Below are 18,747 nucleotides of genomic sequence, written 5' to 3' on the forward strand. Positions count from 1 at the left end.
GAATATAACTTTGTCCATATAACATCCTCGCCGATTTCGATCAACTGGAAATTCTGCTATTTGTCAGCGTTTTCTTACCGGTGTCGTGATGGACGGTAGTATTTATCGGACATTAATCGATGAAATTACCGACGATTACTACAGTGATTGATCAATTAGATCGGCGATAACAAAATAACATGATTATACACAATGTAAAACATGGACCTGAAAACGTCAGGGTGATAAATTCTCGATTACCGGTTTGTAGAGAGACATACGGAGAAGGACTCGGCGATGATGCTCAAGGTTTATTTCGAAGGATAGCCCCAAAAGCTATTCTGATTGCAAAACAATTATGCATGAAAGCCAAGTCGTTTCTGGTATAACATTTCATCGATCAAAGACAGGCTTGAAAGATTGTGGTTCGACCACAGCCGTTAAAACTACCCAGCACCAAAGTGATGCTAGCAATTGTCAGTAAAATAATAAATCGAGCTGCAAATGAGCATTTGAAAGAATTAGCTGATGGTCCATCTCTGACAAAACAAGCCTCAGCCAAAATAGAAGAAATATAACCGCAAACCTAATAGCGGGTAGTTGTCTGACCCGTCGTCGACGGTGATATTGATCAGTGTTAAAAGATTGTCTAACACAACAACGAATATAATAAAATGTTGAAGCATTTATCTGATCCCTCATTTAACATGGATGCACCAGTACTCAAGGAACAAATCCAAGATACATCCAGGTATTTCTACCCGATGGGGCATTCACTGAAGCTCAGGGTAGATTTTTCAGAGGTAACAATAATCATTACGTTGCAAATGACAAATGCGGATTTGTTAATATCGGTATCGAGGCGTTTTTTAACAGTACCGTGTACATGATTGATGGTAGACAAAGCGCAGTATGTCACAATGACGTCGAGTATGCGACGATGATATTTCGGATTCTGCAGACATGTTGGGAAAGTTTTCTTTTGGAACAAACATGCAATGCATAATATTATCGCGAAAAAAATATGTATTCGTGTTCCGGTAAAACAATGACATGAATGCACAGAAATAACGTACGCGGCGACGCATGCAGGCATACATATATCATCGATATTGTCATCGGGGTTAAACGAGGGTGCAATATTACAGAATAAATGTGCAGGAATTGGATATATTTATTATCGGTATCAATAAAACGAAAATATACCAGTAACAACATTGCAAACGCCACATTTAGAATCAGCCATATAGATAATAATGACCGCATCAATAACAACACAACTGGAACAGATTATCGCTAACACAACACCGCCGACAAACACATAAAGAATAAAAAGATACGAGAATCACTCGCGAACTGGTTAATATCAGCGATGAGTGGTAATTTAGAGCTGGGTACAAGCAAATATGTGTCCGATAATTACACAATGGAGTCGATTTATTATAGTCCAATCAGACATTGGAGAGGTACTTCAGCGATTAGCAAACTCGCCGGTGCAGCAAGTGTCACATGTACTGTTGTTGCAGATTAATTGTCACAACAGGCAATATGGCAATTTAATATGCGACGTCCCAAAACAATTTAGCACCGACGATGTGATGTCAATGCGCCCATCAAAGTTCATCTTGCAGATATCTCGTTTTTACCACATGACGTCATTGGCACATTACGCTAACGGGGTGCATAGAAATATACTGTCGTAGGCTTTTCAAATAGATGATAGCAAGAGGAGACACTATCAACTAAAACAGCAGCTGAAGTCACAGGTTGTTGTGACATGGTCCGCTGTACAGGATCTACTGGAACGTAGACGATACCATTAAGACCTATTCGCTGTGTGTCTGTTCTTGGAATGTCAACGAGTATATTTTGTCGATGTGTATCTGCAGGATAAAATCATAGTGGATCCTGCAGCGTTGGAAATTGTTCTTTGCGAAGCTCAAATAATTTACGCTGAAGTTAATCACGTACAATTTAGGTCGGCATGAGTTCAGAAATCAGACATTGGTATATCCATAATTACTGTACTCATTATTTCAAACTAACTGTAATCTGATTTAGTTTTCCTAATAATCCATCATGTGATCTGTGGTCTTAAAAAATTATTTCGTAGTGGCTAACGTAATCATTCAGCCACTCATGCGGTATTCTCCTGTAAGCGGCGAAGGTTGTCCATGATCGCCACACATGATAATAGCAGTTGACTTTGAACACGGTATATATTTCGTCACAAATAATTATGTTCGGTATATGATTTTGTCGCATTCGCTCTGGAGTCTACGCATCACCGCGCCATGAAAATAAACTGTAATACATGCATGACGTAACTCTACGCTGTTTCATATCTCTGGCAAGACGGTGAGTTAAAGTCAACACAATCATATCTGAGTTTTTAAATAATTCTACTGCGCGTGTTGTTTTACCAGAACCATCATGACCATTAAGATAGACCGTGCTATGTCTGGTGATAGAATTATTCACCGACGGTGACGATGATGGTTCTGATAATGTATCGTTTTGGTAATAAGCGCCGAATGGTTTAGCGTCGGTCGATTCAGATTATTAGATATTTGTCCTCGCTTTTTTGTTCTCCAATTACCCCAACTAGTATTACTGCCGATAAATGGCTGACATGTTCAACAATAAATTTTATTCTAAATGTGAACGGGCTGTCATCCACAAGATTGTTAATAATGGTCGCTGCTCGTTTGTGGTTTATGGTGGAATCAACAAAAATACCATCGCAGTCTGTCTTGAACGTTGACCAGACATGGACAGCGCCATTTTCCGTAAAAATATTTTGGCCATTTTGATACATTCGTGTAACTGTAATTCAAATGGTAGACCTAGTTTTGTCTTTGGTTCATGTGTCAAAGTCAAATATAGTTGTGTGTTGTGGTTCAGTCGTCGTGAATCTTTTTTTCTCGTTCTTAAAACTTGTCTTTGCTTTTCTCTGGCCCGATCTTTGATAATTTCTCAATTTTACTCGCGGTTAATAAATCATATATTTCTTTTCGTACATTTTTTGTGCGAGTTTTGACATTGGAAAAGCTAGTTTTATCCCGGTTAGACGAAAATATTTTTTGTCTCAGCTGCTTTGCAACAGTGGAATTAGTCATTCTTATATACTTAAGAAAAGTATATTTTCAGTTGAACTTTATCCAAATAATATAATATGACAATAGCAAAAATACTCGGTTGCTATTGACAGGATCAGTCACACATGGTAAAACAATTGTCCTGTTGAGTGGTTGTCACATGGCAAGTGTACGTCGTGCCAGTACTGGACCACAACCATGTTTGAAATGCGGAATTATGGTGAATGGGAAGAACACAATTATATGTATCCTGCGGCGGACGAAATATCGTTCGCGTAAACGACATTACGAGATACAAAAAGCTTCTCATGGCATCAGAATAAAAAACGCAACTGATCATCTAGAGAGATATTCCTCTGCTGAAAACTAATTTTGTATTAGATGAAAATATATGTCATATACAAACGGAGAAAGTAGAAAATGACATTAACGTTGATGAAATTGTATGTCATTCAATATTTACTAATTTCTAAGCGAGCAGGGCCGGTATCTTTAGACAGGGCAACAATAAAAGGCCTATCGGGGTTGTCAAAAACACGGGCTACATGCTCTTCACTATGGGGTCAAAAATATTATCCACATGGATTTGTTATGGGGCAATGTCTACATTGTGTGATAGATGACGGTCCAGCTATTGGTCACATTTCAGTGGTATGATAGATGACGGTCCAGCCATTGATCACATTTCAGTGGTATGATAGATGACGGTCCAGCCATTGATCACATTTCATTGGTGTGATAGACGACGGTCCAGCCATTGATCACATTTCATTGGTGTGATAGATGACGGTCCAGCCATTGATCACATTTCAGTGGTGTGATAGATGACGGTCCAGCCATTGATCACATTTCAGTGGTATGATAGATGACGGTCCAGCCATTGATCACATTTCATTGGTATGATAGATGACGGTCCAGCCATTGCTCACATTTCATTGGTGTGATAGATGACGGTCCAGCCATTGATCACATTTCAGTGGTGTGATAGATGACGGTCCAGCCATTGATCACATTTCAGTGGTATGATAGATGACGGTCCAGCTATTGATCACATGTCATTGGTGTGATAGATGACGGTCCAGCTATTGATCACATGTCATTGGTGTGATAGATGACGGTCCAGCCATTGATCACATTTCAGTGGTGTGATAGATGACGGTCCAGCCATTGATCACATTTCAGTGGTATTATAGATGACGGTCCAGCTATTGATCACATGTCATTGGTGTGATAGATGACGGTCCAGCCATTGATCACATTTCATTGGTATTATAGATGACGGTCCAGCTATTGATCACATGTCATTGGTGTGATAGATGACGGTCCAGCTATTGATCACATTTCATTGGTGTGATAGATGACGGTCCAGTCATTGATCACATTTCAGTGGTGTGATAGATGACGGTCCAGCCATTGATGACATTTCAGTGGTGTGATAGATGACGGTCCAGCTATTGATCACATTCATTCCAATACAAAATAATAATCTGAAAAATCTTCAAGCAATCAAACCGAGAGAAAACACAATACGTGAAAACACAGGCAAGCTAAAAAATCCCACCACAATCAATTAGACCAGATTATCATGAAGCAGGAGAAATAAAGTTTTATTTCAATTTCAGCTGCTGGAAAATATTTTTACACTAATCCAAATTCAGTTCAGTTTGTCGCAAATGGTATTAATAAATCACCTTTGTCAAAGTTGTTAACCTAAAACAATTTTACTTCTATCACACAATGACATCTCTGCTACCTGGCCCATATACAAGGAAGCTGACATATAAAATTTCAGTATATACAGTAACGCAAAGCAAATTTCCGGAATTCCAAGTAGACATAATTTAGACATTGCCTCTTCGACCTGTGCCAAAATACCTCTTACAAATTGATCACTAATAATAGCACACTGTGTTTCCCGCGCTCGGCCTAATTAATAATTGCTATGATAATACAACAGGAATGATGTAAAATCCCCAGATACCTAATAAATTCTCTGTTAAATACGTGTACACTTTTTTTATCTATCTGTTGATAAGTGCGAATGTACTGATATAGTTCATGTGAATCATTTTAGCGGTATATTCTTAATAGAGACAGTGGCCTATTGGTCAAGCGGTACGGAAAATCTTTATATTGACCCGTGGGAACTTACTTAAAGTGTTCAATTCCAGGAACACGCCAATGACATATTGTCGGCTTATAAAAAATTATTAATGGGGTGTGTGCTGCGATGCATTGAAAAAAGATGAAATATCCTTGAATGAGTAACTGTACAATTATAAAACATAACGCAGGTGCACTTGCCTGGAGCTCCTGCAGAACTCAAATAAGGGTGTTCATTTTATAGAACCCATGGTTCACTTGTGTGTATGTGTGGGGGGGGGCTTATTTGCAGAATTTAAATTCAGCCTGGACAGCCCTCTTAATCTCTAAAATTTTGTTTCACACTTAGAGATTCATGGGTGGAGGTGTTCAGACCTAATTGAAAAAAAATTATGAAAAAGAAAACAATGAAAAGCCTTCAACAGTTACATAAGCAAGTCATTCAACAGATGTTCAACACCTGACATGCTGGCATCAGTCATTTCCTTTTGCTCAGATTAATAAAACACAGGTAAAATCAACAATCTTACAAGCCTCGATTAGACCTTACGATAATTAATGAGTCAACGTTGCTAGGCTAAATTAGAATATCTTTTTCATGTCAGATTACAAAAATGTTTTTTTTTGTTTGTAGAGAAAGGGCCCATCAGGGTCGACGCCACTTTTTGGGGGGTCGGTCGCACCCCCCTCCTTTTGCTGATCCAGAGAGAGAGAGAGAGAGAGAAAGAAAGAGAGAGAGAGAGATGGCGGCCTTCCCACTTTTTCATGTTTAATTATTTATAATCGACTTTTAGAACATTGGAAATAGGCTTAAGGAACAACAACAATAACAACAAAAGATGAAATAAAATAGAGCGTGTACTAAGTAAACCAGAAATTTACCGTATATGTACACAGCGTTTGCAACTTTGTGTCATTGATTATTTAGAAACACTCAAAATAAATCCCAAGAAAAGTGCACAAATGCCGTTACGACGAACCATATTCTTGTAGGTTACTTGGTGCAAGTCCAATTTTAATGTTATCATCCAGCCTAAATTCTTTTTTTTTCTCTCACTCCAGATATCTGCGTAATGTGCCTTTTATACATGAGAGGGGTGTGGGAAATAGAAAGCAGAAACGATTCCGATGAAATTGCCAGCCATATTACATTCATTTAAATAGCAGGAATTATTAATAATTTGTATCGTTATGTTCATACTTCAGCAACGAATAATGTGTGAAAATTCATCGATAATCTCGAATCAACAGCACATGGTTGCGAGAATGTTTATATATGTGTATTATTGCGCCATGTAATGATCACAATTTGATATATCAATAGTATTGGTATATCAAATTCCTTTATACCAACACTTTAAAAGCCATAATATATATATATATATATATATATATATATATATATATATATATATATATATATATACTCTTAATTTGAGAAAAGTAGTTAGTACAGCTGCGCACCTCCACCTCCTTCGTTAGCATTTCGACCCGTGGTGTCTGATTCTTCCGCGATACTGTCATCAACTTCAGTCTGTTCGGTAACAGCTCTTGTGTCCATCTTAAAACAACTATTAGAAGAAAAAAGGCAGGCATTTAATGTTCGTCAAATTATCTTGATCAATAATGTTCAAATGCGAGCGATGCAGTCAATCACACGTCAAGCGTTTATACAATTTAGATTCACTTGTTTGAAGAGAAATATTTGACATTTAAACCAAGCATTGCCATCTTGGAATACTTGAAATGAATGTAATGTACTGTGCTAATGTAATATCTTTGATAAGATTCAGTTTGTGCTATGACATTTTAAAATGTACGTAGCTTGCATAGCAATAATACCAATTAATGTGTACTTACAAAAATATTGACTTCAAAAAGTGTTCAAGGGATTCGGTCCACTTCTTGTTTCTTACAACAGTCATATCCTTCTTTTCTCTTGTGCCTGCCAAGATAAAGCGTTCCTCCTAGTTTCCATGACAATTTTAACAGCATCTTCATTACAATAGAATCTTATCCTAATTACATGACTACAAAGTACAGTTCATTTGAAGATGACAGTGGTCTAATTCTGATTTTAACTGTCACGATCTCCTGTCTTGTATACAGAGTATAACATCCAAATTGATTCACAAATTAAAAAGGAATGATAACTTATAGGAAGGTCAATGTGGTCTCATAGTATTTGTCCCGATATATAGGCTTCCATACAAAATATAACATGTTGGTTGATATAGTACGATATTAGCGACATTAGATTTTAATATTGTCATTGGTTAAGGCCTTCCACTCCCACGACTGTTTTCATATCACGTGCACTTGCCCAAGCGTGACTTTACGTAGGGGTATATATACAAGAGAAAAATCAATAACATCATACATTAACAATTAATTGACATTAACATTAATAATCAACAAAAACATCTATTACTCTACTACTCGATCACTAGATTGCGAAAACATACCAAACTACCATAAATCCACTAGGGAACATGCAAACAGTTATTCAATTTTCACCGCCAGTAAACCAAAGTCATTAATGCACCGGTTCCGTATCAGTGCTGGGAGTCGCCAATGGGTTTCCATTTTCGACATCACGGTGTAGAAACTTCTGTATTTTATCCTCAATAGGTATAGAGTACAACTTAGTAATTGTATTTAAATTGTTTTGTGCATGAGCAAGACGTTCTCATTAGACAAGTATTCGCAAAAACAATTGTGACGAGTTTATTTTACCAGAGCCTTCTTTCACACCGGTTACTGTTGATATGGCTCCAACAAAAATTCCGAGTCGTGTGCCTATTATAGTTAACGTAGTCGTGATTCCTATCACAAGAAGGCCAACGGTGGCTGCTTGGGCTATTCCACAAATAGCATCTACGAACACACCCATGTGTTTGTATTTCACGAAAAGCGCGTTTCTCTTTGATCGTTTTCTTGCGTCGGTAACATTAAAATCTTTACCAGGCACACCTAATGATATCAAGTCAGGCCACAGAGACTAACAGTTCTATAACAACAATACCCGCATAGACCACCCTGGCACGACCACACAGGCCAACACAACGAAGGAGTAGTTGATTTGGTTTCCAATTGGAGAAACAACATCACACATGTATATGTAAAGTAAAGGCATGTTTCTACTACCACAGCAATTATTTAAACCAGTTACAGGGGATACATAAGGTCTTCTTTCATCGCTAAAAGAAACAAACAACAATGACATTACAATTAATAATGCATTAGCTATGTTGCGAGCTAAGTATTAATGTTCATATAAGTGCGTTAACAGGTCTTCGCCTAAACTTTCAACGACTTCATAGAATTAAACATCATTTCTTTGGAAATACGATGGTATTCAATGATACTACAAAAAGAGGTAAATTAGCCACCTGGTAAAATGCAAGATTGCCAGATGGAACTAATATAGGTTATGTTGTCAGCTACTATGATGGCTATTCCCCACATTTTACTCATCTTTTCGTGTTTCACTGATTGTATGTGCATCAATAAATTTCTTATCAATGATCAACCTAGTCCCCAATGAAGCCGTTAGAGTCGCCATAGATTCATTATACATCCACGAATACCAACTAAAACAATTCATGCACACGTCAGTGACCTAGTCAACGTTGAAAATTCAATTACTGGAGCAACTTCAGACATCGAAACGATTAACAAATGTCATAGATGGTGTCAAAGATGGAAGGTCTCTGTCCGATAGCACATCAATAATACAGCGAGAACGTGGAGAAGCTACAAGCTCGCAGATATATCCAGCGGAATCCCTGACGTTGCTGAAAGCGTCAGAAATATTGAAACGGGTGTATTTAATACGGGCCCCCATTGTCAACGTCGTATACGCGGTGGGGTCTGGATCAGTAAGATAGTCAAAACGCGATAATAAAATCAAACATACCGCTGAGCTTACCGGCGTGTACAGGCTCTAAGTGTACAGATCTGTAAATTTTAGAACATTTATGAAATATTCATAGCGTCCTTCAACCGATAAATTTCTTGAACCAAGACAGTCGTACCAAGTCAGACTAAGGAAGAAATATTCATAACGAGACAAAAGGTTAAATGTGGTGACGTATTGGTGGTGTCGTATTCGTCGCAAAATAAACTTTAATTGACAACTTATCACTTAGTACGATATAATGAATTAGCCTACAAATCCCACACAATCCTACAAATATAATCAAGTATGTGTGTGGCAGGCATCGCTGAAACACGTCATCGACGAGCATACGATAAAAATATCTATATAGCAGACGTATCATCGCATAGATAACGTAAGTGATTGCACCAGCAATAGGAATCCGCGTTTCTGTTTGCTGCTGCATTCTTAATAATATTGCGAAAATATTATCAACTTTCGCCAATAAGACATTAAAGGAGGACACAGAAGTGCTGACAATTACAACAAATGCACATACGGCCATATTATCGTTGCTATATGGGCTGAACGACGGTGAAATATCAGATGGTCATTCTGCTGCAATCAATAGTATTTATCATGACGCGTGCAATAAATTAACGATTACTATGTCATGCTTAAACAGTCGTAGCCATATTTAGAATCGGTATACATAATAATGGCCGCATAAATAATGACACGACTGGAACAGATTATCGTTAACACAACGCTATCGACGACCACAATGATCTCAACGATGTCAGCTCAGCCGGAAATCGATGTTAGGTTTCCTATAGAGATAAAAGCGCCCAATGGTCGGTTACTTGAGATTGAACTGGCATAATTACATTTTTTATAGCTGGTCAATATCAGATCAAAATCACCTGGTGGACTATCCCCTAACTATTCACTGGTATTTGAATATAACAATAAAGATGATGGAATCGGCAAACAAGTCCCTGACTGGAACTTCGTGGGACTTCCAGCAGGATCATACGAAATCGAGCAAATACTTATGAACTTCAGCGTAGAATCCAATCAATAAAGGGGAAATAATCAAAAATCGCTATCACAGAAAATGGGCCAATGTTGAGCGCCGCCACTGAAATATTAACACCAATGACATGTATCAGTCGTCGATCAGAACTGTGTTGGGATGGCCGCTGCTGACACCAGTTTATGTTGACCACCACAACCACATCGATCTGATTATTTATCGGACTAAGGTATATATGTAAGACTTCCAGAGTAAAGAGAACAATGGAAATAGACAGACGGGAAGACCCTCTCCTTAAACATCGATCAAATGCAAAAGGATCTCAATGACATAAACGAATATTTTCCGAAGATCGATCCTACATCGAGAAAAATAGGACCCCCATCAAATATTCTCAAACATAACAACAATGCAAATGGCGGTGGTCGTTATATTTATATATCTGGTAAAGTTAATATAACGTTGACGATTTATATACATATTATTTGTGGCGCCATGAATGGTAGTTATTATGCGGGGTCTGCTGGATCCAAGCACAGCATGGATATGTCTTTTATAGCTTTTCTCCAGAGGTCCTTCCTGGTGATTTGGTTGTATCTCTGCCTATTAATCATGTTCATTTACGATGCTATAATCCGTCTTTGTCTTGAATACAAGGCACCAGCGGTGAAGAATTATTTGAGTTTGTATGTCAGAGACCGACCATGACGACCAGATTACCCTAAAAAGCAATAACAAAAGACATACTTTTCTTTGCTATTTATTTTCCATCTTTTTCTTCAGTTTTAGTTTGGAGGAATTAAGAACATGTGGTTGGTGTTTAGTGAAAGATATTGATTCCATAGTTGATATAATATGTTCTCGATTCATAATAAAATAAAAATGTTTTTTTAGATAAGCGGTTAAGGTGTTGTCCATCAGTTGGATTTCCTGGTATACATGTATATATATATATATATTATATATATATATATATATATATATATATATATATATATATATATATATATATAAACTCAAACTTGTTCGTGAATCACGAAAATGTAACCAACACATTGCCGTTTGAAGAAAACATTGTATGCCTGGAACTGTGACCTGTATTGATAAACTTTATTACGAAATGTATTATCTTGCAAAGGCTGTTTTTAATGCGATCTATTTAATGAATGATCCGAACGTAAATGCTCTTTTGCCAATGCGGATATCAAATGTCCTTTAACTGAGTAGCTCAGAGAGTCACAGAACATTGTATAAAAACAAAACCGGGTTGTGGTTTGATTAACAAATTTAAAGCGCAAAACAAAACACGAATGGGCTGAAAGAGGCAGAGAGGATAGAGGCAAAATTCAAAGAGGTCAAGGGGCTAGAAAAAGTATTGAAATTCCCAATATCGGTACAAACAAAAACAGGCGAGTGTTTGTATGATTCCGGTAACCATAGATCAACGGGCTCCCCAAATAGTAACAGTTGATCATAATGCTCATGCATGGACTGGAAACATAACACATTATCCACCTCATAAAACAACAATATTCTATAGCTGCGATTTTTTTCAAAGAATTTTTTTTAAAATGAGCAAGAAAGATCCAGTGTAGTTTTGGCTATTTCAGAGTGACCCATAATCGAGATCCGATGGGTCTTAATTTGATCAGTTTGTGCTACCATGTGGAAAATTTTAAAGTCCAGATTCTCTTTATGAGCATATGAATTACTGAATAATTGTTTGACGATCTCATCTATTGTCGCTCATTTTACCCAAGAAAATAATTCATGGCAGCCGGCACCAAAACCATTTCTTGAGGATGTTCAACATTCATGTATTGAATTTGGGCAAGGGCCTAGCTGCCAGAAGCAGAAAGTGATAAAAGAAGCAATATAGCGTTTGCAAAGGATATGTGCCAAAATGTGTTGCTACATTTACACGTGGAGCCTTATCTGATAACAAGCGCCATTGTACAAGGTTAATCATGGATAAGGTAGAGTTAAATTTTATATTCAATGATACTGCAAAAAGAGATCTATTTAGCCACCAGGTAAAATGCAAGATTTCCAGTGGAACTAATGTAGGTTATGTTGTTTATGATGGCGATTTCCCACATGTGCATCAATAAATTTCTTGTCAATGATCAACCGAGTCTCCAATGAAGCCGTTAGAGTCGCTATAGATTCATTATACATACACGAATAACAAACCGAACCTTTACACCATCTTCCAACGTTAATAATTAATGAGGAAGCTCACTTTGGTCACTTGAGAGTACACAATGAGCAAATATATAGTTATTCGGAATCGTCCGATTATAAGCCACTTCTTAAGTATTACACTGTCCATGATTTATTAAGACAGGTAACGGCACCATCAGTAAAGGATCCTTACTTGAAAGGCCTTGGTAGTCCTGGTAAAACAACAAGCGCCATACAAACATTCAAGAGTTCGAATATGACAGTTTTAACGCTTACTCACAAGATTGCTAGATAGAGGAAGGTGACGGAAGATACATCTCGTACATCTCGTACGTACAACAGTGTATTTAGATGGAACGGGGATAAATGGACTCCCGAAAGAATGGGTGATAAATACATCCACAAAATCATCATTTGGGACGAGATTTGCACGGTCTTAAACGAAGTTCTGAAAACGGTTCTTGATTGGTTACAAACTAAAATGCTATTATCTTTTGTGGAGATCAGGGCTAACCTTCTCCATTCACGAGATAATCGCCACATAGTTGGCTAAAATGTCATGTTGATTATTATTGAGAGACTCTTGTAGATCATAGAGCCATAAACAAAGAAGTAATGGAATTAAAAACTAAACTTAGACTTTAATATAGCAAGATTAAATGCGAGATAGTGCTCAGTGTCATTCTTTTAACAGCAACTGATGTTTTTGGAACTTATGGCGCCCTAATGATCTTATAGTTGCATCCAGGAAAAATAGTTCGAGATTCACTTCAAACTTAATTATTTAGGCTTCATAAGGAAAGATTTCACGAGTTGACAGTTCCACTTTGGATACGCAGAATATACTCGTGGCTATTCCAGGCTCCAGTTCTCAGCAAAACGTTGTTCTTAATTATATTGTTCATGTTTCTATATTCGTCATTAAAGCGGCTTTTACGCAACCATCATCATGCTGAACACTAGGATTATTTTGTTGTTGTAGGATTTAACGCCATTTTTCAGCAAACGATAGGCTATACATGGCGGTCAGTATTAATGGTGGAGGACGAACCCGGGAAATCCCCGGAAAGAACCACCGACCCTCGAGAAGCTACTGGCAAGCTTTCTCACATAACCACATTGGCCGATTCCGAGACTCGAACCCACGCAGACAGAGGTGAGATGGCAGTGATCCATAACGGAGAGCCCTTTAGACCACTCGGCCACTCGGGATCTGAACTCTAGGATATATAATGACAATTCATTCATCGCAGGAATTAACTCAGGTACTAATTTGTGGATTTTTGTACGACTACGTTTAATGGTAAAATTTAGTATATTTAGCAGTATCATATCTCAGCTATACACGATAGTCAACATGTGGAACCAACTTCGGGCAATTAACGGGGCTAAAGTCCCTAGCACGGCAAAGAAAGGATTAGCTGGTTATCAGCGAGATAACAAAACCAAAAAAATAAACGCGAGTTTGATCTTGATCCTGAGTTCGTCATGACGCTGAGACAACAACAAAATAATCACTGCTCTCAACGTAAAACAATAATTTTATGGCACTTTTTTTCCTAATGACGAACGACATTTTACCGCAGACAGAATTAATAGTCGTCGGGGCCATACACGCGAAAATGTCATGCTGACATATATTGAATGTAACCGACGTAGGGTGGCGGGGCTGCTAAATTAACGAAGTAGCCATGTAGGTGGTAATTCTGCATTTTCAGGAATTACCTGTAATTGTTCACGGACAAATCAATCCAAATAGAGGAGCAAACGAGTCTAGTCTGCAGATTGTTGACTTACCCGTAGATCTTACCACACTGTAAATATTATGTTGGGGTTACACTCCAGATAGGATCAGTTGCTTTTTTTACCACCCTTAAGTTTACCAGGTTCATGTAAGTACCTTACTGTTACTTTGCTACGCTACACTGAATGCGTTTCTTCGCTATTTCATGAATGTCTTTTTTTTTAAAATTCCACGCGTGACTTCATCGTTTAGAGCCGCTATTAAGCTTGATAGTCTTGAAACCCATTTACGAGTGTCAGTAACGGGACGTTTCTTCATCACTAATTCCTGAGCATACTGATATCCAAACTATAGCTCAGCAACTGTTCGATTAAATCGTTCAACGATCGCCTGATCACAATGTATTATGGCTTGCCTACGTCTGATCGTAACATTATGTTTCGGCATCAGCCATGATTCTGCACCAAGACATTCTTTGCCAGGATTGACTTGTAGGAATCATGGCCAAAGTAGACCGCAACGTTGATAAATTCGTTCAAATGCGGTTGTGACTTCAGTTGCTGTTTCAGTTGATAATGGTTCCGCTTCTTTGTATCTACTGCAACGTTGACGACCGTCAATTCATATTTGTATGTGCGACTTTGTCGTTTATGTGTTGTACTAGTCGCAATAGTGTCATGCAGCAAAAACAAGATATCTGCCTGAGGAACTTTGTTGGGGGTGCTGAATCAAACCATCCACATTGAATCGATTTAGGTGGTGGTATGTAAATTTTCCATCTTGCCTGTCGGCATAACCAATCTGCCGCAATATCACACTTGACACCTGCTGCACTATGAGTTTGCTTATCGCCGCTTTGCGTTTCCAGTATCCTTTTGGACTATCACGAATCGATTTCATTATTAATTATCCAACAATTAATTACCCGCCCCAACTGCTAATTTACCGCTCATCGCCGTTCTTATCCACCTATTATCTAGTGACACATATTTATATATTTTATGTATTTCAGCTTGTGAATTAGCTTGAAGTCAGCAATATGTCGTTGTTGCAGATTTTTATTTTTATACCAACATCCTGGGCATGGCACGCTTGACCAATTTCTTTCACTGAAAATTCGCCAGCTTTTGGTTCCTTTTCGTCGTCAAGTGTAATATCAAGTCGGATTCGAAGGGCCACAATAATTATATCCCAGAATAGATTTTCACTAGGATGCTTAGCCCATGGAGTTTCTGGTAATTTCACGACTTGCGCAGTAATATCACCACCGGTAGTTCTAGAAGATACACATGTATACTGTTGCCCCACATTTCACGCATGTACCTGTAAGTGCCAGATTACCATGTTTTATCGTTGTTGTTTTTATTTCACTGGTATCAGTGACCATCTTGCATCGAATACAATATAGATTCATACAAATAAAAAATCATCTGCACCATAAGAACGTGATTGCTTTTTCAGCGACAAAACACTCACCCGTCCAGCATATTCCAGCGTTAACAAATTCTGTTCCAGCGATTATCGCTGGCTCGTCTTGGTGTACTGGAGAAACTCGGCTGCTACTCTCTTTGGTGATAAGATGGCTTAAATAGGACAAACTTTATTTAGTAGCGCCGTCCGCGGACGACCAGCCATATGATAATGTCCTCACAGAATTCAATGATGATGCAAAGGATTCCATCGCTAATGAAGATGCAGATGTTGCTGAATTTATCACTGACATAAATGATACTCCGTCCGTCGAAGATCTTGATGGTAATATTAATAATCTTGTGGTTTACGTCGATGTCATGCTTCACAAACAAATCCAGCCAGAACACTTTTATGAGGCAGGCATAAAAACACAGATGCCATTTACGTCACGCAGCAATACGCTAAGATACCCAAAGTGAACAGAGATAAATTTAATGTTTTGGTGATCTTCAACGGCGTCGATACACATACACTGCGAAATATTGATCAGACTTGGTGACCCAGTGATATGAACAGATCAGTTAGAAACGTCTTGGCACATGCTCAGAAAACCCTAAAAGAATGTATTGCAGTCAATTTACGCCATCCATCAACACGGTATCACAATTGGTCTCGATATGATCTTTGGTTGAGTATCACACAGGCTATAATATACTACATCAAACCGTCAAACAACAGTAAAGCCGGCGGCCTGGGCGAGCAATTGTATTATCTTTTTCTAGGGATACTGATTACCTATTACTACCTTGCTCTAAAAGATATTTCGTTTAGCTGTGGCTCAATGGTAAGTTATTTTTCTTTTATTTTTTAAAATAATAACACACTACTATCTTTTTTTTTTGGCCCTGGGAACTTTGCAGGGTCTAGTCTTTAATGCTTTTGCAATATTTGATAGAAGGTTCGTTTTTTTTTTTTAAAAAATAGACCATTATAAAATGGGAAGGCGTCCGCCGCCAGAGTGATTCTTTATGTACAAGGTTTAGTTTTTAATGGGAAGGGTAAATAAACCGTTAGAAAAAAAGGTGGGGATCTTTCCACCCTTCTGCTGTGGGGGAAGGGTCCTACATATGGCCTATTTGGCTTACTGACATTTTCATATAAATAGTTCCTATATAAACGTTAGAAAGTCAAGGGTGGGGTTTGGTCCACCCTTCCTACTTTATTATCGTTCGTAGACTGGAGTTAAAATAGACGTACTCAGTAAGCCTTACTTTTAGCAATTTTCAATGAAATATGTACTGAAGAAAGGGATTATTGTACAATTTGTTTACTTTTAGTACAACGATGTGCATAAAATCTATTGTATTTTTTAATAAAAAAAATAAACCAAATGGCACCTAATGGAAGCTTTGGATATATATGTAGTGTCGTAACAGGTGTTAACAGAACTTTGTAGACATTGATGGATTTATCATGCGAGGGATGTGCAAGCTAAGTGCCGGGGATAGGACTTGGTAAGGTATGTACCTGCGATTCTTAGATTACAAATCTGACGCTCTACCAACTGAGCAACCGCGTTCCACCCCATTGCCCCCACAAAAAAAAGAGAATGTAAGTGCGTAATTCATAAAGGGGTGGGGTTTGTCTCATGTAAACTGAAATTTAAAAAAAAATAATTTTGGCATTTACCATAATCTTCTTCGTTCAACTTTAGATAATAAATGGCTATTCAGACTTTAATGGGCAAAGGCAATTGTAGTGTGAGACCTCTGCGCATCAATTGCAGGTCATGATGCATTACTCGCAATATCTTTTCTGACGGGATTGTTTTGTCCTGTACGTCTTTATCTACATCATTTGAGAACTATGGCTATTGGAGTATCATGCATATATATATATATATATATATATATATATATATATATATATATATATATATATATATATATATATATATATTCATAGATATTTGACTAAACGGAGAGAGAGACAGAGACAGAGACAGAGACAGAGTTACGTGATGCAGGGAAATGTGGCAGTCTCTGTTCTTTCTGAACATATCTTCACTAAATTGCCAGTGTCAGTTACTTATTTGTGAACGTTTTGTGCATATTTTATATAGTTTTTTAAAGATATTTTCCAATTCGATTTGTATATGTATGTTGCCTATGTACACGAACGAATGTGCCCATCCACAAACAGAAATCTTGTCAGTACCGGGCAACAGCTTCAACAATAGCCTAAAATCAGGTATAACTTATATTTATCCACGAGTATGTTGCCCCTTTAAAGAAAAGACCAGATGCTCAACAGCTAGATGTCATGTCTGAGGGTGTGTGCCCATGCATGCGTGAGTGCTTAAACAATTTTCTTCTGAATGGAGTCCCAATCAATACTTTTATCAGACCCGAAAGTTTGCTTATTTCCTTTTTTCATCACTAAACTGAACATTGAGCAATTGATCTACTTGAAACCAAGACTTGTTTCTATGTTTACTTTTCGGGCGGAGTGGAGGGGATTTTTCGGATTTACTTTCAACCTTAGGAGTTTTTTTTTTTAAATAAAATAAATACAATGGATAAAATAGGTTTTTTAACTTCTATACATCAGTGCAAGAATGTGTTTTCAAAATATTTGAGAGCCAAATGTTTTGATGACTTTTGATTGGTTAAGTGACAGTAATAATGTTGATCATATTATGGTGGGAAGAGAGGTGGGTAGGGTACACACTGGAACAGAATCATTTGTAGTAATATATTTTTCTTTATTTTTATTTACCACCTATTCTTTCTGGAGACCAATATCATACAAAAAAAAAAGAAACTGGTGCCTGTCCATGCATCATCTGAATGAACACAGCAACATCAAAAACACAAGTATGTTGTGCTAATGTACTCTCTCTCTCTCTCTCTCTCTCATAAAAAAATTATAACATTTGTTATCGTTCATCAAAATAAGGAATAACTTTATCGAATTGGTAATAAAATAAAGTATAATGTAAGCTTTCCCCTGCTGATACATGAAATTGCTTTGATCACTGATTTTCTGAACATTTTGTTTTGATACACTGTAGCAACATACGGCTACTGCTACTGGACAAAAGATCTGTGCGGCTTTTTGGTGTTTGTTTATGGCAAATATATACCCACGTTGTTATTCTGTCTCAGTCATGTCAAGGTTTCATATGTTTAGTCATTGTTAAAGATCGTCATCATAACTGTTTTAATTAAAAGGAAAATAGGTGTCTGAGGTAATCAACTAGCAAATATATACATCAATTAGACAATGTAGTAAAGCAAAAATACATATT

General features: G+C 37.5%; 1 protein-coding gene across 1 annotated transcript in view; it reads right to left on the reverse strand.

The window, feature by feature from the left end:
* LOC149796015 (uncharacterized) overlaps window positions 1-18,747 on the reverse strand; it is a 74,272-nt gene that overhangs the window by 12,186 nt on the left and 43,339 nt on the right. Inside the window, exons 16-17 of the mRNA XM_089964164.1 lie at window positions 7,041-7,125; window positions 6,645-6,751 (exon numbers count right to left, since the gene is read on the reverse strand). Coding sequence (XP_089820290.1) covers window positions 6,645-6,751; window positions 7,041-7,125 — 192 coding nt within the window. The remainder of the gene's footprint in view (window positions 1-6,644; window positions 6,752-7,040; window positions 7,126-18,747) is intronic.

Source organism: Sinohyriopsis cumingii, chromosome 7 (assembly GCF_028554795.1).
Source record: "Sinohyriopsis cumingii isolate HCF-2022 chromosome 7, ASM2855479v2, whole genome shotgun sequence".
In the NCBI taxonomy this organism is placed as follows: Eukaryota; Metazoa; Mollusca; class Bivalvia; order Unionida; family Unionidae; genus Sinohyriopsis; species Sinohyriopsis cumingii.